The 25529-nt window shown below is 38.7% G+C and overlaps 1 protein-coding gene across 1 annotated transcript in view; it reads right to left on the bottom strand.

Annotated features, from left to right (window-relative positions):
- Window positions 1–8353, bottom strand: part of C6 (complement C6) — an 84447-nt gene extending 76094 nt beyond the window's left edge. The window contains exons 1-4 of the mRNA XM_032627153.1: window positions 8211–8353; window positions 6584–6740; window positions 5160–5304; window positions 608–749 (exon numbers count right to left, since the gene is read on the bottom strand). Coding sequence (XP_032483044.1) covers window positions 608–749; window positions 5160–5304; window positions 6584–6740; window positions 8211–8353 — 587 coding nt within the window. The remainder of the gene's footprint in view (window positions 1–607; window positions 750–5159; window positions 5305–6583; window positions 6741–8210) is intronic.
- Window positions 8354–25529: the final 17176 nt, after the last annotated feature.

Genomic DNA, 25529 nt, shown 5'->3' with positions numbered 1-25529 from the left:
CTTTTTGATACCCTTTTTCTCCATTGTCAGTAGGCGTTTTTGGCTGAGGTTTTCTTCCAGGGAATGGAGAAGAAGGAAACGATTTCTGCACATCGATAAGAAGATGCTGTTGAAGCACTCTCATTGAAATCAGCTCTAATTAGGAAATTTTAGGACCTAACCTCAAATCAGTTTGTAGTCTTCCAACATACAGATGTGGAGACTGCACATTTCTGAGTGGGTCCTCACCCTTTCAAGATATAGTCCCGGGAATCCACCGTGGTACCTCCCAGCTTGGCTGGCCTCCCACCAGTTTCCCCCGATCCCCTCCAGAGCTGTCAGAAGGCTATATAAGAATTAAAATAAATATGTTTATGAAGTACTCACAGCGTTGTCCGCTACGAACTAAATATGAAAATGCTAAATTCTTTTATTCCTTAGGAATGAGGATTATGGCCGCGTGAGCTGCTTGAGCGTGGTAGCCTAGTGTCCGGGACAGGGCTGGTGAGAGGAGTAAGACATTCATGAGGAATGTAGACAATGGTGGGTCTCATTGTTTCATTGTTGCTTCCAACTCATTAGTTCTGAGATGGTCCTACTTCCCAAATGATAAAAAGATGATACATACCCAGTGCCCATCAGCTGTACACTAGGGATGGGATTATACTGCCGTGAGCATACTGATTTTTTTCTCCCACAATTCCTTTCATCTGAATTGTCTCCACAATCATTTTCTCCATTGCATTCCAACTTGCTGGCAATGCAGCGACCTAGTCAAGAAACAGCAACATTGACAACAAATGATCATTTAAGAAAGTATTTGCTGATTTGAAACATGAGTACTTTAAATTTCAAGGGAAGGTTGAGGCAAGTTTTCATTATGTTTGATAAAAAATTAGGAAATATGGAAATGGAATGACAAACTGATGTTTTCCCTTATTTTTTAGGATTACAAGAGTCAGGATATAATTATTTAGTCACTGTTGAGCTCATTGTCTTAAATAAGGGAAATAATTCTAGAATCCCATTACCATTACAGTGAGCTTGCTGCGGAAATCATCTTCTGTAGGAGAAAATTAACAATAGGCTCAGAATTTTTCTTGATTCAGGAAAACAGACTCAAGGTCACTGTTTTTTTCAAAAAAACTATAATTTCACACACACGCGTCTACTGGTATACATAACAACGTGGCTGAATGTCTGAAATTTTATGTTGGGTGAAATAAGCCCGACACAGAAGAGTCATGCCGTTTGAATCCTTTATCTGATATTCAACAACAAGGAGAGAGATTAACTGGAAAGAGGAAAGCAGGAACTTTTTGGGTTTATGGAGATTTTCTGTACCTTGATTGGGGATTGTTTACATGGGTGTATATATTTGTCAAAATCAAATCGCACACTTACTATCAGTGTATTTTACTATACATAATTATTACATATTTTAATGTAGATATTCACTGTTTATGATTACTGTTAATAATTGTTTCACTGCATATAATTTACTATATCTAATTTTTTTTTTGGACAAATTAAATGCCTAGGTACTACAGTATTAGGTAGCAGTTTGAGTGAATTTAGATAATAGTACCAACTCCATGTACCCAGACAATTCCCTTCCTTTTTAAACTTGATGAATTTCATAAGGATCCTAGGAATCAGTATGTGCCTATATATTACTGAAATTGAAATGGTTTATGTACAATGACAGATAGCCCGCCTCCTGCCCCTCAGCCTCTTGCCTATAGTCAGGGATGCGGGCATCTGTACCATTACGTACAGGTCTCACTGACAATGATTAAATGTTTTACTCGGGATTATCTGGTTACCTATTTTAAATTGTGATCAACATCTCACTACAGCTATGCATGACTATTTGGACTAACTGAAATGCTTGGGGAAATTGGGTATTCTATTGAATTAAATTTTTGTACTAAAAGGGAGTTCCCCAGAAAGTACTTAGTTTTTTGGTGAATAACATTCAGTAAGAAGGTAGAATGTAATGAAAGTAATTAAGTCCTCCTTTGATTATTCAAAATCTTGTATCGAGACCATTATAGTTCTGAGCATCATAAACATACAAGACTGAAAATACAGAGGGAATTGAATTCCTGTCATTCCCAAGATATCAACTGAAAGACGCTCTGTTTTTAAAACAGCACATCTCTAGTTTTTCCGTTTGTTTTTCTTAGGGCAGAGCAGAATGGGTAATTTAGTATGCAATAGAGATGCTTTTCCTAAAGAAAAAGAAAGGACAAATGTGATAGTTTTTAAAAGTTTTGAACCTAGCACTCACAAATTTGAACAAAAGCTAATTTTTGATACGGTTACATTAAAAAATCTCCCATTTTATCAGGTGGAGGTAGGGGTACACATGTAAGGTACGGTTCTCATTAACCTAGGTTTGTGAGCAGGGTACCAGATATGTTAGGAATTCTATTCATTTGGTACTTCCAGGGATATTAGAGAGGATTTATTAACAAGGGTAGGGATGAAAGCAAGAGGAATTCTCTTCAGTGATGTTTAGGAATGGGTGTCAGGAGTGATATAGGTCTGTGACGGGACACAGCTGAGAATGATTCCAGGACTTGGAAACACAATGGAATAGGAAGCACAAGGGGAGAGAGATTGTAAGCCATAAATATATCCTATACCAAAGAAGGAATGGGAAAAATGAAGGGAAATTCGGATAATACAGGATTTGTAGAAGTCAGCATGCTTTAGCCAGCACATGCATATATATACTTACACCTGGAACTATGTAGTCATTTGAATGGTACATGATTTTCCTATTTACTTGAACTGATTTGTGTTACTACAATGGTATATTATTTTTATAACTAGTTGCAAATTCTCATCTTTATGCTTAAAGTGACAACTTTGAGAGAGGAGTTGGCATAGTGCATGGGGATTATCCTCATGGGTATTTCTCAAAGATCCATGTATACATTAAAGTAATATATTCAGTCTTGGGGGACTCTGAAGATGCAATCGTGAGAGAGGAAAGGAAAGATAGACATTTTTTGATGTTGTTGTTAACTGAGCCAAACATCATTCTGAGTCAGACAAATAATGGTCCATTCAACATTTTATTCCCTTTCAGAGTGGCATTAGTGGATGTTTCTAGGAGAGCACAGTGGTATATCATCTTCAGTGGAATATTTAACAACCAATAGGCCATGGCACCACTCAGTCAGAATGGATTCCAACCATATTTGTGCCAGGGATTAGCTGGTTAGTGGTTGGATCCTAGGAAGATCTAGAGATTCTTGGTGAAGGGATCTGGACAGTAGGGCAGAGGTCACTAAGAGACCTCAGGGTAGCAGCTGCTTACCAACCATTACAGATGTATTTCAACAGCTCAGTTTCTATCACTAGTTATGGACATATTGCTGATGAACTAGACGTCAGCTGTGCCTATACCACTAACTTTCCTGAACTCCCTCATTATGAATTGTTAGCTCATGGATGTGTCTAAAGCCTTCTCAAACTTGTGGATATTTCTGGCCTAAACAAAGCTCTTTTGTAATAAATCTCATAGATTTATCATCTATTGAATAAAAGAGCTCTTCCTGGTAATCTGTTCTAAAAACTACCCTTCAAGGTTCAAAGAGTTGTGCTTCAGTTCTAAATTTTTATCTTAATATTCTGGTTCTACTGTTAAGGTCTGCATTCCCCTGAGCCATTGCCATCAAGATTTTTCTTATATTCCCTCTTTTGTCAATATGTGACATGACCTTATTTTTGTAGGCATAATGTCTATCTCCCTACCCATGTCCCACCCTCACATCTCAGGTTTGGGGGATGAGGTACAGAGGGGAAACCCTGACACAAGCATTCCTGCCTGACACTCAGAAAAGATTGGCAAAGCTGAAGGCAGCAAGCAAGGAGTAAGAAGAGAGAAACATTAGACCCAGGTCTGGGGTCAATTTTCTATAGGAATTTGAAATCTGCTATTTAGTTCTAAATACTTTTCAGTGTATCTCAGAGTACACAGAAATGACGGGATTTTATTCATCTGAACTCTAATTTTAACTTTAAATTGACTATTTATATAAGAAATCAGTGAACGATGGCCCATGGATGAAAACTGACCTGCCACTTGCTCTTGTAAATAAAATTCTATTGGAACACAGCCATGCTCAATTGTTTATCTACTGGCTATGGCAGCTTTGATGCTAAGACACCAGAGCTGAACAGCTGCTGCATAGACCGTGTGGCCAGCAAAGCCTAGAATATTTGCTATCTGCACCTTTCCTGAAAAACTGCGTAGAAATCTCGTCTAGACTGTTCAAAGTGTTGAGCTTTGGAGAGCCATTAATTAGCAAGAGAATACATAGATTAAGTGGTATATTCAAAATTTGATTATAATCTAATGATACTTAAATTAAAAAACTTACAATTTTCTGAATGAGAATTGGACCTGAAGGGAACATTGCCACCATTTAAATCATTTTCAACCTCCTCTTCTGACAATTACCTTTGGAGTCATTCAATGGACCACACCAGAACATTTGTCACATCATCTCTACTCATCTCCTTGACATACTATCTTAGCTTTAATATTCTTATCTTAATAAACGATATTAAAATTTTAAAACTGTAACCCCTTTTCAATTGCTTATTCTGATTCTAGATTTGTGCTTCTTAATAACCGATTTTTTTTTTTTTTTTTTGCGGTACGCGGGCCTCTCACTGTTGTGGCCTCTCCCGTCGCGGAGCACAGGCTCCAGACGCGCAGGCTCAGCGGCCATGGCTCACGGTCCCAGCCGCTCCGCGGCATGTGGGATCCTCCCGTACCGGGACACGAACCCATGTCCCCTGCATCGGCAGGCGGACTCTCAACCACTGCGCCACCAGGGAAGCCCTAGCCAATTTTTAAAAGTATCTGCCTTTTCCTCCGTTTCCTTCTCCTCATTCTCTTCTTACTGCTGTATCACAGTGTAGGAACCTGGGAGTCGTACTTGATGAGCAAATGAATCAAGTAAGTGGTCAAGATGATTATAGCTTGAAAGCTGTAATTTTACACATGAATAGCGTGTAATTGGTAGCATAACACCCCTGTCCCCACAGGCTTAAAATATGGTGGGACTTCTCTATCATGACTTTCACTGGGAGTCAATTGGAATAAATTTATTTAGTCATTTTTAATGAAGACTGAACATTTTCCAAAAGTACATTACCACTGTCACAGCGGAACTTATTCTTGCAGTCAACCTCTTCAATTTTGCAGAGCTTAGAAGGGATGCATGGTTGAAAGGTCATGAGGGGCTCAGTACATGGTTGTCCTCCAAACTGACTGGGGCGCAAGATGGACCTAACTTTAAACTGAAAGAAAAGGAGAGAAAGGTGAGTAACTGAGGCTGGGTCAAAGCCAAAAACTATCTAAGAAAACTGGGCTTCTCAATCACAATAGTGATTTTTCCTATAGTGGCGTTTGCTGAATTAAATAATGACTTTTTCCAGTTCTATTATTGTGTGTCCTTAGGGAAGTCAATACTTTTTGGGTCTCACTTTTCCAACCTGTAAAATGAGGAACTGGGACAAAAGATTTCTTAAGATTTCTAACTCTGAAATCATATGATTCTAAATTGAATAGAAATCAAATGCACACATATTTACTGAGCGTGTCCTGAGTGCAATAAATCTTCCAGGTAATAACAGTAGCTCTTTTATTCCTCAAAGATAGTGTGACGTGATAAATGTGAAAGGATTTGGGGGCTCTTTTGCATGAGGAAGTCACCATGGAAACCAGGGCTGACACATTCTCCTCACTTTAAAAGATTTTAAACAGGCAGTAGTAAAACAAAGAGTCAGAGACGGAAAGAAATAGGACAGGATTAAAAAGTACTGACTTTGAAGTCAGAAAAATCCAAGTTCGAAATGTAGTCTTCTATTCATTAGTGGTGTATTCTTGGGCAAATTACTTAACCCCTAATGAGCTGTCACTTCCTCATCTATAAAATGGGTAGAAAAACAATGTGATGTGAAGTTTGAATAAGGTGATGTACGTAAAGGGCGTAGAACAATTTCTCTCAGAGAGTGGGTGCTCCAATAATGAGTTCTTTCTGCTTCCCTAATGTCTGAATGCTTAGCCCCTGCCCTGACTGGGGTTCACACGGGCCAGTGTCCTTACAGGAATGAGCTTGAGATGGGTAAATATTGCAGCTGGGGACAATAAACAAATAGAGGAACTTTCCCATGGGGAGAGGGATGTTAGAGGAAAGGCAAGGAGTCATTTTAATTAATGCCCCTCATTTCTGTCTGATTTTAAACCTTGGACTGAAATCCCCATTTTTTAGCACTTGTTTTTGCTTTGTGAGCTCTCAGAGGGCACAGGCAGTGGAATTCAGAGCTGGGCGAGTGCAACACCAATTCTGGGGGGTAGAACATTGTTTTTGGTGTTCACATGACAAGAAACCATGCAAAATGAATCCTCCTTCCCCCCCAACATGTTGCTAAATGGAATTTTCCTGCAATGGAAGCTGGGACAGTTCATTTTCAAATATTGAAGAAATTCAGCATTTCTATGACTGTTGAGTCTGTCAGGGAATTCGAGAATTTTACTGTGATTCCGACTTCCTGAATACACCCACATATCACCTACCTGTTTTTCAACACAAGGGTCACAGTCTGACCACGGTCCATAATCTCCCAGAAGGCAATTGATAGGACAAGTTTGCCAGTTACATTCTCTGGTCTCCTGCTTGGTGCAAAGCTGGTCGCAAAAGTTTTCCAGATAGTACTGATTCACAACGATTTGTCTGTAACAGTGAGGAAAAAGCTGCTCAGAATGAGTGTATTCATTGTGGCTCCAGCTCCATAAGAAAAAGATCATCGACTCAATTACAGTGAATACAAGGAAAGAAGGTTTTCATGGAAAATCAGGCAGTGTGGCATATGTGCAATTCTTACCACTTACTGGAACTCAGCACTGGGTCCATAATTTGTTGGGCCCTGTGCAAAATGAAAATGGGGGGGGGGGCTCACGTTCAAAGCTTATTAAGAATTTCAAGAAAATGACTGCAGAGCATTAAGCCAAGCACAGAGCCCTTCTCAGTGTGCGGTCCTGTGTGACTGCGCAGGTCACACGTCCATGAAGCTGGCCATGACTGAATTCCTGGAAGGGACTGAAAGGGAAAGAAAAGGAAGAAGAAAGTTTCTGCAAATTGCTTAGAAGATGACAACACAGGGTGATAAATACAATGATTGTGATAGAGCCAGAGTGCCGTGGGCCCAAAGAGTAAGGGAGAAAGTGACATGAGAGACACATTTTGAAAAATTCATGTGAATTTCCCAGGCAAGAAAGGGAAGGGCATTCAGAAGGAAGATCATGTGCAAAGAATAGAGGTGGAGAGTATGACATGTCCGTGGAGGGACTTGTGGGACGGACCTGAGAAGTGCATAATTGAGAGGGATGGAATATATTGTGGTACTTTATTTGGTAGGCAGTAGAGAGCTACTGAGGGACTCTTGAGTAGAGAAGTATTATAAACAAATCTGTTCTTACATCCTTCGTGGATGGTTTATTGGGGCAGTCTGTTGGTGATTTAATGACACTCACACTACATATGTAAAAATAGTTTTCTAAAATAGATCTCAAAAAAGTGCTATAACAGTTAAAACACATTAAATATATGCCTTTCTCCTCCAAGTCATGTGTGCATCTTCATTGACTAGAAATATCTAACAGATTTAAAGAAACTGTGGGGGATGAGTAGTCTGAATTGATGAAAAGGCTGAATTATTAAATGTTATCAAGTAAACACAGTTTCTTGCCTACTGGTCCATGACAACAATCAAGCTAATAGCTAGCAGTGCTGATCAATTGATGTCCTGTTAGACTGAGTAGAAAATTCTCTATAATTAACTCTCTAACGGTAGGCAAGCAGAGTTATGTGCTGATTGAAAAAAAAGCCTGAGTAGTGATTCTAAGTAAGTTAGTCAACTGAAAATATTGCACAGATTCTTAATTAAATTTCTTTGAAACACCTCAATTTTCGTGGAGAACAAAAGTAGACTCCATTTCAACCTTATGTGGAAAAGACCTCAAATTCCATCCAAATTCATGAATTCTTCTCAGAATTAAAAAAAAAATTGTGGATTATAGTCTGCAAAAGTTATACTTTTAGATATATTTTTTTCCCATCACTTAGTGTGGCACTTTTGATTTTGCTAACCCTGTCCTTGAGGTTTTACAGGGCACAAAGAAAAGCTACAAAGTCCACACCCACCTCTGTCTGGTCTGGGTTCCAGAATTGCAGGTCTTTGAGCAGCTGGACCACTGAGTCCATGGGTAATGATCACAGAAACAGGCTTGGCCCTTGTCAATCAGAGCACTCAGCAGGATGAAATATAAGATGGAGTGTCTGGCCATGCCTGGAGAGCCTCCAGACCCTGAAAAGAAATGATATAAAACATACCAAACATCTGTGAGGTAAAACTTTACAGGTCATTCTCAGTTACAACCTCAAATATGATCTTAGAAAACATCTTGCCTTCCTTAAGGCAAAGTAACACCTGTAAATTCACATGCTTATGAGTAAAAATGTTATTTCTAAAGATTTTTAGGGTGGACATTCCCATAGTTACAAACCCCAGTACTAGTTTCTCTGAACTGTCAGTGATAGGCTACAAGACAAACTATGTAGTATATATTTGTATCTCATTTCATTCCTAAATGGAAATTTTTATGTAATCTTATACTTTTCAAAAAAACTGCTTATTGTGTGTGGACAGTGCCCTCAAGTACTACCTAGTACTACTTTTCAGTTTTTCATACTTTTCTGGGCCTGGGGAAGGACTTTGGAACCCTTCTTTTTGAAGCTCTATTTACTTTTCTGGCACCTTGGAAGTTTGTTAAAGAGAGTTCACTGTCCAACTATCTCTAGTTTTAGAGTCATAGAAGTTAGAGCTGGAACGGATCTTTGAAACCTTCAGATTAAACTCCCTCATTTTATGGATGATGAGACGGAGGCTTATGCAGGAACAGTAAGGTTGAGACTACATGACAAGTAACAGCCCAAGACTCCTCATTCTTGGATGAGATGCATTCGTTCGTTGAATTTCTAATAACGCTAACTAGTGTTCCTGGAGCATCTAGATGCTTGGAACTCCACTACCCAGAACACGAGAGGGTTTATTCAGATGTGGCTGAATGCCAGAGAAAACTTGGACCAGTGGTTCCTCATGTGCTGTGGAGCCTTGAGGATCTGTGTGTTATTGGATGGAAATTGCAAAACTGTTATCTGCCCTCCCAATATTGCCATTTTGATTTTTGTATCTCTAACAAAACACACAACATGGTTAAATATGTACAGAAAATGCTGCTGTAATTAGTATAGTAACTTCCATTTAAAGAAATATTAATAGAATGCCATTCACCTAATTTCTCTGTGTCTCAGTTTTATTATCCATAAAATAGGGAATACTTTTACCTTCTTCATAAGACTTTTGTTAGGATTCAGTAAGAAGAAAATTCATGTTAAGTGCTTAGAACAATCCTTGGTATAAAATCATCACTCAATAAATATTAATTTTTCAAAAGAGTAGTAACACTTGAGTGTTTCAAAGTTAATTGTAGCTATCGGTCATGAATTTTTCAAAATAATGGGCTCCTCAAATTAAAGCAAGAACCTTGTGAAAATTGAAAATATGTTTTGATGTTAAATAAGACTATCCATGTTTAACATGATTTAGAAATACGGCTTTTACTTTTCATCTTACAAATAAAATCAGATCCCTGACCATCTTTTTTGAAATTACAATTTCCCACCAGTGTTTCCTATCCTCCTTCACTGCTTTATTTTTCTCTGTTATTCATACCTTCCTAATATATAAAGTACTATGTAATTTAAATAAATATCTCCTCTTTCCTTTCTCCTTCTTCACTAAAATATGAACACCATGACAGTTGATCTTTTTTGTCTGTTTTGTTCATTTCAGCATTTAGAAGAATGAGAGCAAGCATACCACGCAATGAATAAATGTTGTAGAATTGAGTCTAGGAAACAGTTTAGAAACGGGTTTTGATGAAATCTGAATAATGTAATTTAAGTCCATAATTACAGCCACTTCTGTAATATTATTCTCAAAATTTCTGCCAGATTAAGTATATTTCATAGACTAGAAATGAACTTGTCTGTTCAGTTGTCACCCATTGTTTCAGCAAGAGTGATAGTTTGTAGCATAACTGGTTTATTTCTAGTTTGTTGTAATAGTTGATTGAAATAAAAAACTAGATCTCTTGAGATTCAAATTTATTTTTAGAACACCATAATATATTAAGTTAGTCTGCCTCTTATTTATTTGATAATATTTATTGTGTTCTAAAATATATAGAAATGGATGAAGAAGAAAATTAAGATGATTTATTATATAACCAACCAGAAAAATTCTGCTGACATTTAAAAAATACATATAATATATGTCTGCATTTGAAAAGTTTAAAAAGAACAGAAAGAAAAATGTAACACCTGAGGTCTCTTCTACCTATAGCCAGAACCTCTTCCTACACATAATCACTTTTCTCTTTTTATAGGTAGAAAATGGAGGGAAAATTCTTCCACACATTCCCTTACACATATACATGTATGCATGTTCTTTAAATATATACACAAAAAAGAAGTATGATGTATATTACTCTGTACTTTTTTCATTTCACAGTATACTTTAAAGACATTTCCATATTAATAGATGTATATCTACTTCAATTTTTTTCCCTTAGCATTCTTTTTTTTTTTTTTGCGGTACGCTGGCCTCTCACTGTTGTGGCCTCTCCCGTTGCGTAGCACAGGCTCCGGACGCGCAGGCTCAGCGGCCATGGCTCACGGGCCCAGGCGCTCCGCGGCACGTGGAATCTTCCCGGACCGGGGCACGAACCCGTGTCCCTGCATCGGCAGGCGGACTCTCAACCACTGCGCCACCAGGGAAGCCCCCTAGCATTCTTTTTTAAAAAATTTTATTTATTTGGCTGCATTGGGTCTTTGTTGCTGCACTTGGGCTTTCTCTAGTTGTGGCGAACAGGGGCTACTCTTTGTTTCAGTGCATGGTCTTCTCATTGCGGTGGCTTCTCTTGTTGCGGAGCACGGGCTCTAGGCATGGGGGCTTCAGTAGTTGCTGCATGTGGGCCCTGGAGTGCACGGGTTTCAGTAGTTGCCGTGTGTGGGCTCAGTAGTTGTGGCGTATGGGCTCAGTAGTGGTGGCTCACAGGCTCTAGAGCACAGGCTCAGTAGTTGTGGCGCAGGGGCTTAGTTGCTCCATGGCATGTGGGAATCTTCCTGGACCAGGGATTGAACCCGTGTACCGTGCATTGGCAGGCATATTCTTTTTTTTTTTTTAGATGTTGGGGGTAGGAGTTTATTAATTATCAATTTATTTTTGCTGTGTTGGGTCTTCGTTTCTGTGCAAGGGCTTTCTCTAGTTGTGGCAAGCGGGGGCCACTCTTCATCGCGGTGCATGGGCCTCTCACTGTCGCGGCCTCTCTTGTTGCGGAGCATAGGCTCCAGACACGCAGGCTCAGTAGTTGTGGCTCACGGGCCTAGTTGCTCCACGGCATGTGGGATCCTCCCAGACCAGGGCTCGAACCCATGTCCCCTGCATTAGCAGGCAGATTCTCAACCACTGCGCCACCAGTGAAGCCCTGGCAGGCATATTCTTAACCACTGTGCCACCAGGGAAGTCCTATCTACTTCATTATTATTATTATTATTATTATTTGCGATACGCAGGCCTCTCACGGTTGTGGCCTCTCCTGTTGCGGAGCACAGGCTCCAGACGCGCAGGCCCAGCGGCCATGGCTCACGGGCCCAGCTGCTCCGCAGCATGTGGGATCTTCCCGGACCGGGGCATGAACCCGTGCCCCCTACATCGGCAGGGGGACTCTCAACCACTGCACCACCAGGGAAGCCCTACTTCGTTATTTTTAATGACTGCATAGTTTTATACTGTATCGATGTATTATACTGAACTTAACCATTATTCTAACTGTAGACATTTAGTATACATACATAATGCAATAAACATCTTTATATTTTAGCATACTTTTGTAGTATATCCATGGGACCAACAAATATTCCTAGCAGTAGAATGGCTCAGTCAAATGATATAAATTTTAAAATGTTGATAGATTTTGCCAAATTGCCCTACTGAAATATTGCTCCCTCAAAAGTCTCAGAGGATGAGTTAAAATTATATTTTAATGTGTTTACTTTATGTTTTTTTATTTGGATGAAAGGGTACTTCAGTTAAAAAAATGAGTCTCCTCATTTTATAAATCTTCATTCAAGCCAAGAGTTTGAGATCAGATACAAGAATTGTTTCCCCACAAAAAAATTTTTTTCTCCAGTATGCTCAGAAGTTAGAGCATTTCTTCATAATAAATCAGTAAGCATTTAAAATTTTTTTAAATTTTTAATTGAAGTATAGTTGAACCACAATGTTGTGTTAGTTTCTGGCATACAGCAAAGTGATTCAGTTATACATACATAACTGAATATATATATATATATATATATATATTTACTCTTTTTCAGATTCTTTTCCATTATGGTTTAGTACAGGATATTGAGTATAGTTGCCTGGGCTATACAGTATGACCTTGTTGTTTATCTACGTTATATATAGTAGTTTGTATCTGCTAATCCCGATTTCCTAATTTATCCCTCACCTGCCCTTTTTCCTCTTGGGTAACCATAAGTTTGTTTTCTATGTCTGTAAGTTTGTTTTTGTTTTGTAAATAAGTTCATTTGTATCATATTTTAGATTCCACATATAAGTGATATCATAGGGTATTTGTCTTTTTCTTTCTGACTTACTTCACTTAGTATGTAAGTCAGTAAGCATTTTTAAACTGTCTTACAAGCTCAGAGAAAACTGCTAGAATAAAAGCAACTAAATCCCCTGACATATGGCTGAATATACCCTTCAATTTAAAATGGAATTGACACACATTTGAGTATCCATTGAGTGAAATAAAAAGAAATAGAATTCATTATCATTGTCTGGGGAGGGTAGAGAGAAACTGAAGATGCTCCCCATGATTTTTATCCAAGTTTTTTTATCCAACTCATAGATAAGCTGCTACGGCCCTAAGCTATTTCAATCATAAAAAAGAGAGGCTCCTTTAAAGACCACTGCACTTGCCTGCCAATTTTATTTCACTGGTATGTAACTCACCTTTTCTGGTTTTCTTCAGCAGCACAGAACCATAGACTTTGGGACAAGAGTGTCCAGAAATTAGGCTGTGATCAGACCAAATACATAGTATGAGTCCTATACCCTATACATCAGACCCAAGTTGAGATTGGTTTTCAACTGTCTTCAGGGCCCTTGGGAGCTGAGGCTCCTAAACAATGTGAAGTTTCCCTGTTAATCACTAGACAGACCACCACCCCATCCCCCCACCCCCAAATTGGGATCTTCTCATATAGAAACTGCTTCAGCAAGGAAACTTAAAAGAGGGGGTTTTTTGTTGTTATTTGTTTTTCTTATTAAATTTTGAACAGATAGATATTTTCCAGAATAATTCAATTGTAGAGAAAACAAATTCTTAAAGTATTTTTTGGAATCAGCATGTAAACAATAGGTAGAAGTTGAATTACAAGAGATTACCAGTTCTCAATTCTCAGCAGATGCTATCTGTTTTAAAGTCCAAAAGCTTGAAAAATATAGGTGGATTTTATTCCAATTATAATCAAAAACTGTAAGAGAACTCATGTAAAATATTCTGATCTCTTCTTTGGCTATAGTATTCTGAGACAATTTGGAAAATGCTAAAATGAAGATGGTAATGCCAAAGCTTCTTATTTGAGGAAATGCTAATAAAAGAGCTAATTAGTAGGTTCTCTTTTTATAACATTTTATTGTTATAAGGAAAAATTGTTTTATGTTAAAATGATAATTTTAATTCAAATAAAGAGAATTATTTCTCTTATTTTTTTATTAGCATAGCCCAGCATCTAATATCAAATGCTTCCTTATTTATTAATTTTCAACATCTCTAGGCATTTTGGAGATATCCAAAATTTCATGCAGGCATTATACCCATTACCATACAATTTTCTTATAAACATGGAACAAAAAGAATGTTCAGTGAATAGAGGAAGATAGTTATGAAAAGTCTTCCACTGCAGTAACATAGTAGAAGAGCAGCAGTCTGCAGTTTTCTCATAATTGTCATCCCCTCTTGAACTCTAAAAATTAGTGATCCCATTGAACCATTGAAGATGGCTTTTGTGAGCATTTGGGGAATTCTAGCACAGGATGAAATCCATTTTATTCTGACCTGTCACCTTCCCACGTCCTTGACTTACATGAATGATTTGTCCCTAAGGCAGTTCAACACATCTTACCCGACAGGTTCAGAGGATGCTCTAGTTTGCCCCCAACTGCAGGTTCTTCCTTTCCATCTTCTTGTAAATGTCTTGAATCTCTTATTTCTTATTTTTTCCTTCCACACATGCCCTGGAAGCTCAAGAAATTATATTTACCACTGCTAGGGCAGGCTGGGGCGTTCTGGCACATGACTAGTCTTTGGCTAAACGGTATGTTTGTTTTACTTTTAACTGTAGATTAGCTCATAGAAAAACTTGATTTCACCAAGGCAGCTCTCTGGAAGGACACTTCTTTAAGAAATATAAATATTTTGGTTCTTTTGAGAATTAAGCAAAATCGTTATATCTTATATTAAAAGAAAAACAAATGGCTGTAAGCTCTTATGTTTTTTCATGCATGAAAGGGTAAGTTTGTTAGAAACATGATATATGATTTTGAAATATTAAGAATACAAAGGAGATCATTATGTTACTCACCTTAAACAGAGTTTGTGGTATCCAGGGAACTAATCTGCAGTGGCTAAGGAAACAATAGGTACTCACAGTGAAAAGGGTTTATAAGACAATCCAAACAAGTCTTTTTTCCCCATTGCTAACTAACACAAGGTCATGTCCCAGAGATCTAACAACACCTAGAGTGCTGTTAAAATAAACATTCCCTAGAAACTCTGGACTTTGCAAATGATCACTTAAATCAACAGTAACCCTGCAACTCTTCAGAGTGAGATATTGCACAGGGTCCTGATTTTTCAATGATTTTCCCATTCAAGTAATATTGTAATGGGTATTGCTACTGAAAAGTTTCTGACTTCATTTCGAAAAACTTTTAGAATAAATTGTTTAAAATTGCGTTCCCCCTTTAGGAATTTGTCCATTTAATTTAAAATATATAGATTTTTTCTCATTATATAATATTTATTGAGAAAGATTTAGAACATGTGGAAAAGTATGAAGAGGAAAACTAAAATCATTTTTTATAAACAAACAAAACCACTATTGATATTTGGAGTAAATACTTCCAGTCATATAATATGTATGTGTATGTGTCTCTCTGTGTAAGTACACACATTCAAAGGAATGTGTGTGTATATATATATATATATATATATAACATGATATATAATTTTGTGACAGCATATATTTACATCTTTATTGGAGTATAATTGCTTTACAATGGTGTGTTAGTTTCTGCTTTATAACAAAGTGAATCAGTTATACATATACATATGTTCCCATATCTCTTCCCTCTTGGGTCTCCCTCCCTCCCACCCTCCCTATCCCACCCCTCCAGGCAGTCACAAAGCACCGAGCTGATCTCCCTGTGCTATGCGGCTGCTTCCCACTAGCTATCTACCTTACGTTTGGTAGTGTATATATGTCCATGCCTCTCTCTCGCTTTGTCACAGCATACCCTTCCCCCTCCCCATATCCTCAAGTCCATTCTCTAGTAGGTCTGTGTCTTTATTCCTGTCTTACCCCTAGGGTCTTCATGACATTTTTTTTTCTTAAATTCCATATATATATGTTAGCATACGGTATTTGTCTTTCTCTTTCTGACTTACTTCACTCTGTATGACAGACTCTAGGTCTATCCACCTCATTACAAAGAGCTCAATTTCCTTTCTTTTTATGGCTGAGTAATATTCCATTGTATATATGTGCCACATCTTCTTTATCCATTCATCCGATGATGGACACCTAGGTTGTTTCCATCTCTGGGCTATTGTAAATAGAGCTGCAAAGAACATTTTGGTACATGACTCTTTTTGAATTATTGTTTTCTCAGGGTATGTGCCCAGGAGTGGGATTGCTGGGTTATATGGTAGTTCTATTTGTAGATTTTTAAGGAACCTCCATACTGTTCTCCACAGTGACTGTATCAATTTACATTCCCACCAACAGTACAAGAGGGTTCCCTTTTCTCCACACCCTCCCCAGCATTTGTTGTTTCTAGATATTTTCATGATGGCCATTCTGACTGGTGTGAGATGATATCTCATTGTAGTTTTGATTTGCATTTCTCTAATGATTAATGATGTTGAGCATTCTTTCATGTGTTTGTTGGCAGTCTGTATATCTTCTTTGGAGAAGTGTCTGTTTAGGTCATCTGCCCATTTTTGGATTTGGTTGTTTGTTTTTTTGTTATTGAGCTGCGTGAGCTGCTTATAAATTTTGGAGATTAATCCTTTGTCAGTTGCTTCGTTTGCAAATATTTTCTCCCATTCTGTGGGTTGTCTTTTGGTCTTGTTTATGGTTTCCTTTGCTGTGCAAAAGCTTTGAAGTTTCATTAGGTCCCATTTGTTTATTTTTGTTTTTATTTCCATTTCTCTAGAAGGTGGGTCAAAAAGGATCTTGCTGCGATTTATGTCATAGAGTGTTCTACCTATGTTTTCCTCTGAGAGTTTGATAGTTTCTGACCTTACATTTTGGTCTTTAATCCATTTTGAGCTTATTTTTGTGTACGATGTTAGGGAGTGATCTAATCTCATACTTTTACATGTACCTGTCCAGTTTTCCCAGCACCACTTATTGAAGAGGCTGTCCTTTCTCCACTGTACATTCCTGCCTCCTTTATCAAAGATAAGGTGACCATATGTGTGTGGGTTTATCTCTGAGGTTTCTATCCTGTTCTATTGATCTATCTTTCTGTTTTTGTGCCAGTACCATACTGTCTTGATTACTGTAGCTTTGTCGTATAGTCTGAAGTCAGGGAGCCTGATTCCTCTAGCTCTGTCTTTTGTTCTCAAGATTGCTTTGGCTCTTCGGGGTCTTTTGTGTTTCCATACAAATTGTGAAATTTTTTGTTCTAGTTCTGTGAAAAATGCCAGTGGTAGTTTGATAGGGATTGCATTGAATCTGTAGATTGCTTTGGGTAGTAGAGTCATTTTCACAATGTTGATTCTTCCAATCCAAGAACATGGTATATCTCTCCATCTATTTGTATCATCTTTAATTTCTTTCATCACTGTCTTATAATTTTCTGCATACAGGTCTTTCGTCTCCTTAGGTAGGTTTATTCCTAGATATTTTATTCTTTTTGTTGCAATGGTAAATGGGAGCGTTTTCTTGATTTCACTTTCAGACTTTTCATCATTAGTGTATAGGAATGCCAGAGATTTCTGTGCATTAATTTTGTATCCTGCTACTTTACCAAATTCATTGATTAGCTCTAGTAGTTTTCTGGTAGCATCTTTAGGATTCTCTATGTATAGTACCATGTCATCTGCAAACAGTGACAGCTTTACTTCTTCTTTTCTGATTTGGATTCCTTTTATTTCCTTTTCTTCTCTGATTGCTGTGGCTAAAACTTCCAAAACTATGTTGAATAAGAGTGGTGAGAGTGGGCAACCTTGTCTTGTTCCTGATCTTAGTGGAAGTGGTTTCAGTTTTTCATCATTGAGGACAATGTTGGCTGTGGGTTTGTCATACATGGCCTTTATTATGTTGAGGAAAGTTCCCCCATGCCTACTTTCTGCAAGGTTTTTATCATAAATTGGTGTTGAATTTTGTCAAAAGCTTTCTCTGCATCTATTGAGATGATCATGTGGTTTTTTTCCTTCAATTTGTTAACATGGTATATCACATTGATTGATTTGCATATATTGAAGAATCCTTGCATTCCTGGAATAAACCCCACTTGATCATGGTGTATGATCTTTCTAATGTGCTGTTGGATTCTGTTTGCTAGTATTTTGTTGAGGATTTTTGCATCTATGTTCATCAGTGATATTGGACTGCAGTTTTATTTCTTTGTGAAATCCTTGTCTGGTTTTGGTATCAGGGTGATAGTGGCCTCGTAGAATGAGTTTGGACTGTTCTTCTCTCTGCTATATTTTGGAAGAGTTTGAGAAGGATAGGTGTTAGCTCTTCTCTAAATGCTTGATAGAATTCACCTGTGAAGCCATCTGGTCCTGGGCTTTTGTTTGTTGGAAGATTTTTAATCACAGTTTCAATTTCAGTGCTTGTGATTGGTCTGTTCATATTTTGTATTTCCTCCTGATTCAGTCTTAGCAGGTTGTCCATTTGTAAGAATTTGTCCATTTCTTCCAGGTTGTCCATTTTATTGGCATAGAGTTGCTTGTCGTAATCTCTCATGATCTTTTTTATTTCTGCAGTGTCAGTTGTTACTTCTCTTTCATTTCTAATTCTATTGATTTGAGTCTTCTCCCTTTTTTTCTTGATGAGTCTGGCTAATAGTTTATCAATTTTGATTATCTTCTCAAAGAACCAGCTTTTAATTTTATTGATCTTTGCTATCGTTTCCTTCATTTCTTTTTCATTTATTTCTAATCTGATGTTTATGATTTCTTTCCTTCTACTAACTTTGGGTTTTTTTGTTCTTTTTTCTCTAATTCCTTTAGGTGCCAGGTTAGGTTGTTTATTCGAGATGTTTCCTGTTTCTTAAGGTAGGATTGTATTGCTATAAACTTCCCTCTTAGAACTGCTTTTGCTGCATCCCATAGATTTTGGGTCATCGTGTCTCCATTGTCATTTGTTTCTAGGTATTTTTTGATTTCCTCTTTGATTTCTTCAGTGATCACTTCGTTATTAAGTAGTGTATTGTTTAGCCTCCATGTGTTTGTATTTTTTACAGATCTTTTCCTGTAATTGATATCTAGTCTCATAGCGTTGTGGTTGGAAAAGATACTTGATAGAATTTCAATTTTCTTAAATTTACCAAGGCTTGATTTGTGACCCAAGATATGATCTATCCTGGAGAATGTTCCATGAGCACTTGAGAAAAATGTGTATTCTGTTGTTTTTGTATGGAATGTCCTATAAATATCAGTTAAATCCATCTTGTTTAATGTATCAATTAAGGCTTGTGTTTCCTTATTTATTTTCATTTTGGATGATCTGTCCATTGGTGAAAGTGGGGTGTTAAAGTCCCCTACTATGAACATGTTACTGTCAATTTCCCCTTTTATGGCTGTTAGTATTTGCCTTATGTATTGAGGTGCTCCTATGTTGGGTGCATAAATATTTACAATTGTTATATCTTCTTCTTGGATCGATCCCTTGATCATTATGTAGTGTCCTTCTTTGTCTCTTCTAATAGTCTTTATTTTAGAGTCTATTTTGTCTGATATGAGAATTGCTACTCCAACTTTCCTTTGGTTTCCATTTGCATGAAATATGTTTTTCCATCCCCTTACTTTCAGTCTGTATGTGTCTCTAGGTCTGAAGTGGGTCTCTTGTAGATGGCAAATATATGGGTCTTGTTTTGTATCCATTCAGCCAATCTATGTCTTTTGGTGGGAGCATTTAGTCCATTTACATTTAAGGTCATTATTGATATGTATGTTCCTATTCCCATTTTCTAAAGTATTTTGGGTTTGTTATTGTAGGGCTTTTCCTTCTCTTGTGTTTCTTGCCTAGAGAAGTTCATTTAGCAGTTGTTGTAAAGCTGGTTTGGTGGTGCTGAACTCTCTCAGCTTTTGCTTGTCTGTAAAGGTTTTAATTACTCCATCAAATCTGAATGAGATCCTTGCTAGGTAGAGTAATCTTGGTTGCAGGTTTTTCTCCTTCATCACTTTAAATATGTCCTGCCAGTCCCTTCTGGCTTGCAGAGTTTCTGCTGAAAGATCAGCTGTTAACCGTATGGGGATTCCCTTGTGTGTTATTTGTTGTTTTTCCCTTGCTGCTTTTAATATGTTTTCTTTGTATTTAATTTTTGACAGTTTGATTAATATGTGTCTTGGCATATTTCTCCTTGGATTAATCCTGTATGGGACTCTCTGTGCTCCTGGACTTGATTAACTATTTCCTTTCCCATATTGGGGAAGTTTTCAACTATAATCTCTTCATATATTTTCTCAGTCCCTTTCTTTTTATCTTCTTCTCCTGGAACCCCTATAATTCAAATGTGGGTGCACTTAATGTTGTCCCAGAGGTCTCTGAGACTGTCCTCAGTTCTTTTCATTCTTTTTTCTTTATTCTGTTCTGCAGTAGTTATTTCCACTATTTTATCTTCCAGGTCACTTATCCGTTCTTCTGCCTCAGTTATTCTGCTATTGATCCCATCTAGAGTATTTTTCATTTCATTTATTGTGTGGTTCATCATTGTTTTTTTCATCTTTAGTTCTTCTAGGTCCTTGTTAAATGTTTCTTGCATTTTGTCTATGCTATTTCCAAGATTTTGGATCATCTTTACTATCATTATTCTGAATTCTTTTTCATGTAGACTGCCTATTTCCTCTTCATTTGTTAGGTCTGGTGGGTTTTTATCTTGCTCCTTCATCTGCTGTGTGTTTTTCTGTCTTCTCATTTTGCTTATCTTACTGTGTTTGGGGTATCCGTTTTGCAGGCTGCAGGTTTGTAGTTCCCGTTGTTTATGGTGTCTGTCCCCAGTGGCTAAGGTTGGTTCAGTGAGTTGTGTAGGCTTCCTGGTGGAGGCAACTAGTGCCTGTGTTCTGGCGGATGAGGCTGGATCTTGTCTTTCTCTTGAGCAGGTCCATGTCTGGTGGTGTGTTTTGGGGTGTCTGTGGACTTATTATGATTTTAGGCAGCCTCTCTGCTAATGGGTGGGGTTGCGTTCCTGTCTTGCTAGTTGTTTAGCATAGGATGTCCAGCACTGTAGCTTGCTGGTCGTTGAGTGAAGCTGGGTGCTGGTGTTGAGATGGAGATCTCTGGGAGATTTTTACCATTTCATATTATGTGGAGCTGGGAGGTCTCTTGTGGACCAGTGTCTTTAAGTTGGCTCTCCCACCTCAGAGGCATAGTACTGACTCCTGGCTGCAGCACAAAGAGCCTTTCATCTACACAACTCAGAATAAAGGGAGAAAAAGTAGAAAGAAAGAATTGGTAGGGAGGGAGGAAGGAAGGAAGGAGGAGAGGAAGGAAAAATAGAAAGGAGATAGAGTAAAATAAAATAAAGTAAGGTAAAATATAATAAAGTTATTAAAATAAAAAAATAATTATTAAGAGAAAAAAATAATAATAAAAAAAAACAACCCCCCCCCCCAAAATGGACGGATAAGACCATAGGACAAATGGTGGAAGCAAAGCTATACAGACAAAATCTCAGACAGAAGCATACACATACACACTCACAAAAAGAGAAAAAGAGGAAAAAATCATAAATCTTGCTCTCAAAGTCCACCTCCTTAATTTGGGATGATTCATTGTCTATTCATGTATTCCACAGGTGCAGGGTACATCAAGTTGATTGTGGAGCTTTAATCCGCTGCTTCTGAGGCTGCTGGGAGAGATATCCCTTTCTCTTCTTTGTTCTCACAGCTCCCAGGGGCTCAGCTTTGGATTTGGCCCTGCCTCTGTGTGTAGGTCGCCTGAGGGCGTCTGTTCTTCGCGGGTTAAAGGAGCCGCTGATTTGGGAGCTGTGGCTCAGCACGTAGTGCGGGGCGAGCCTGCGGCGGCAGAGGACGGCGTGACGTTGCACCAGCCTGAGGCGCGCTGTGCGTTCTCCGGGGGGAGTTGTCCCTGGATCCCGGGACCCTGGCAGTAGCGGGCTCCCCGGAAGGGGTGTGGATAGTGACCTGTGCTCGCACACAGGCTTCTTGGTGGCGGCAGCAGCAGCCTTAGCATCTCATGCCCGTCTCTGGAGTCCGCGCTGTTAGCCGTGGCTCGCACCCGTCTCTGGAGCTCCTTTAAGCGGCGCTCTTAATCCCCTCTCCTTGCGCACCAGGAAACAAAGAGGGAAGAAAAAGTCTCTTGCCTCTTCGTCAGGTCCAGACTCTTCCCTGGACTCCCTCCCGGCTAGCCGTGGCGCACTAACCCCCTGCAGGCTGTGTTCAGGCCACCAAACCCAGTCCTCTCCCGGCACTCCGACCGAAGCCCAAGCCTCAGCTACCAGCCACGCCCGCCCCGGCGGGTGAGCAGACAAGCCTCTCGGGCTGGTGAGTGCTGGTCGGCACCGATCCGCTTTGTGGGAATCTCTCCGCTTTGCCCTCCGCACCCCTGTTGCTGCGCTCTCCTCCAGGGCTCCGAAGCTTTCCCCCTCCGCCACCCGCAGTCTCCGCCCGCGAAGGGGCTTCCTAGTGTGTGGAAACCTTTTCTCCTTCACAGCTCCCTCCCACTGGTGCAGGTCCCGTCCCTATCCATTTGTCTCTGTTTATTCTTTTTTCGTTTGCCCTACCCAGGTACGTGGGGGGTTTCTTGCCTTTTGGGAGGTCTGAGGTCTTCTGCCAGCGTTCAGTAGGTGTTCTGTAGGAGTTGTTCCACGTGTAGATGTATTTCTGGTGTATCTGTAGGGAGGAAGGTGATCTCCGCGTTTTACTCTTCCGCCATCTTCCCGGAAGTCTGACAGCATATATTTTTTGAAAGATTTAACTGCACAGAATTTATCACATTCCACAGTTTATAGAACCATATCGTCATTGGTCTGTGCAAGATCTTTTACCTTTTTTTTTTCTTTGGCGGTACGCAGGCCTCTCAGTGTTGTGGCCTTTCCCATTGCGGAGCACAGGCTCCAGACGTGCAGGCTCAGCGGCCATGGCTCACGGGCCCAGCCTCTCCGCGGCATATGGGATCTTCCCAGACCAGGGCACGAACCCGTGTCCCCTGCATCGGCAGGTGGACTCTCAACCACTGCGCCACCAGGGAAGCCCAGATCTTTTACTTTATTTCACTAATTTCCCCCATGATCTTGTTTAATTTCTTTTCCCAGATTAGTTATGTGGTAGTATATTTCATGTTGGTCGTTACATATGATTATTTAGATATATGTGTTTATATCGTAAAAATACAAAGATTATTTTCCATGTGTATTTTTGTAATTTACACAAATGGTATTTTGCTAAAAGTTTTATTTGGTTTTTTACTTCCTTCATTCAACATTATGCTTCTGAGCCTTATTCAGTGTAAATCTACTGGAACACAGACATTCATTGTATCAACTACATTTTATTTATCCACTTTTTTAGCAGGTATTTTTGTTGGCTTCAACTCTCTGCAGTTATAAACACAATTTGCTCTTTCCTTGTGAACCTGTGAGAAAATTCCTAAAGACTTCCAGGTTGCTCTTCAGAAAAGCTATACACGTTTACACACTTACCAGCAGCCTATGTGGACTTCTTACTAGCATATTTTGTTAGCCAACCTACTGATATTACCTCTGATGCATGTAAAGTGGTATCTCAGGATGGTTTAAGTAGCATGTCTCTGATCAGTAGTGAACTTCAGTAAACCATGCTCACCAGACATTCTGGCTCTCTGTGAATTAACAATTCATATTCTCTGATTATTTTCCTATTGTGCTCCTTTGTACTTTTGTTACCCGATTTTCAGGTGTGCCCCATACATTCTAGATATTAGTGTCTTGTAAGATTTGGATTTTACAGATCTCTCTTCTCTCAGTCTGTCACCTGTGTGTTAGTTTTATCTATAGTATCTTTGATTGATGAGAGAATCTTAACTTTAATGTAATTTAATTTGTCTATTTTTCCCTAATAATTTTTGCTTTGGATAGTTTTTCTTTCACTTAAGAAATCATTTTGTTTAAGAAATCTAAAGTCACAGATATAGTCCTAAATTTTCTTCAGTTAATCCTATAGTTTTATATTTCAGAAATCGTCTTTAGTTCTCTATAGTTACACTATAATTTTATAAATGGTATGAGGTAGAATAAAGTAAATGAAACAAAACCCAAAACACTTGTAGTTAATATCATAGTTAGTGGAAAAATATTGAACCTTTTCTTCCTAAGGGCAGAACAGAGATGTCCGTTATCACTATTTTGGAGCACAGGCTCCGGACGCGCAGGCTCAGCGGCCATGGCTCATGGGCCTAGCTGTTCCACGGCATGTGGGATCTTCCCGGACCGGGGCACAAACTTGTGTCCCCTGCATCGGCTGGAGGACTCTCAACCACTGGCCACCAGGGAAACCCCTATCACCACTTTTATTCAATACTGTACTAGAGATCTTATCCAGTGCAAGAAGGAAGGGAAAAAAAAGGTATTATACTGAAAAGAAAGTAAAGAAAATGGTATTACTTACAGAGAGAATGATTGTGTACATAGAAAATCCAAAAAGAGTTACAGATACATATTAGAATTAACAAATGAATTTAATAAGATTACTAGATACAACTTTATTACAGAAAAAATTATTTCTGTATCCCAGCAAAACCAAATAAAATATTTAATCTGGAAAGACTTAAAATAGCAATCGTCAAATGTGCTCTTTACATCTAATGACAATTATGATTCTATGAAAGGTTCACAGTATAGCTTGAGAGTTGCTAATATGGGTAATTATGCTAAGGTGAAGTGAGACAAAATAGTGCAATAGAAAAAAAGGAAAAAAGAAAACTAGGGATTGAGAATGTGGAGACATAGTTTACTCTTGATTCTGCAATAACCAGCTAGGTGACTTTCAACAAGTCACTTTACTTCATTGTAACTGTTTCCTTATTTGTAAATTAAATGTTTTTCAAACTTTTTTTCAAAATAGTAGAAAATTTCTTTAAAAATACTAATTATATCCTTAATATGAAAAATGGCTAAAACAAATATTCTTCAGAAAAATTAAACTTTCACCAAGTGGCGGGGAGTGATTATTTCAGTGGGTATAAAGATTCGTAGAAGCACAGCAAGGAGCCAGTACTCCAAGATAACATGCTTTAACATGCATGGTAGTAACTTATCCAAGACCAAAGCAAGTCAGACCGAGAATAGAGGTCTGTTTTCTTTCTCCTATACTGTACTGAGACTTTAAAGACTGAAAAAAATTTTTTTTTTTTTAAACATCTTTATTGGGGTATAATTGCTTTACAATGGTGTGTTAGTTTCTGCTTTATAACAAAGTGAATCAGTTATACATATACATATGTTCCCATATGTCTTCCCTCTTGCGTCTCCCTCCCTCCCACTCTCCCTATCCCACCCCTCCAGGCTGTCACAAAGCACCGAGCTAATATCCCTGTGCCTTGCGGCTGCTTCCCCCTAGCTATCTACCTTACTACATTTGTTAGTGTGTATATGTCCATGACTCTCTCTCGCCCTGTCAAAGCTCACCCTTCCCCCTCCCCATATCCTCAAGTCCATTCTCCAGTAGGTCTGCGTCTTTGTTCCTGTAAAGCCTGAAAGTTTAAGCTAGGAAGGAAGAGTGGTATGCTGCAGACCAGTGCTGAAGACACTTGGGGCTGGTGTAGCAATTTCACCCATGAGTATCTGAGACAATAAAGATGAGAGAAAATATTTTAGGACTGAGCAAGAAAATATATCCTTTAAATGTGTGTACTTCTTCTAGTTGGTTCTTT

Source organism: Phocoena sinus, chromosome 3, assembly GCF_008692025.1.
Source record: "Phocoena sinus isolate mPhoSin1 chromosome 3, mPhoSin1.pri, whole genome shotgun sequence".
NCBI classification, from domain to species: domain Eukaryota; kingdom Metazoa; phylum Chordata; class Mammalia; order Artiodactyla; family Phocoenidae; genus Phocoena; species Phocoena sinus.
This window is presented reverse-complemented; position numbering and strand designations above follow the sequence as displayed.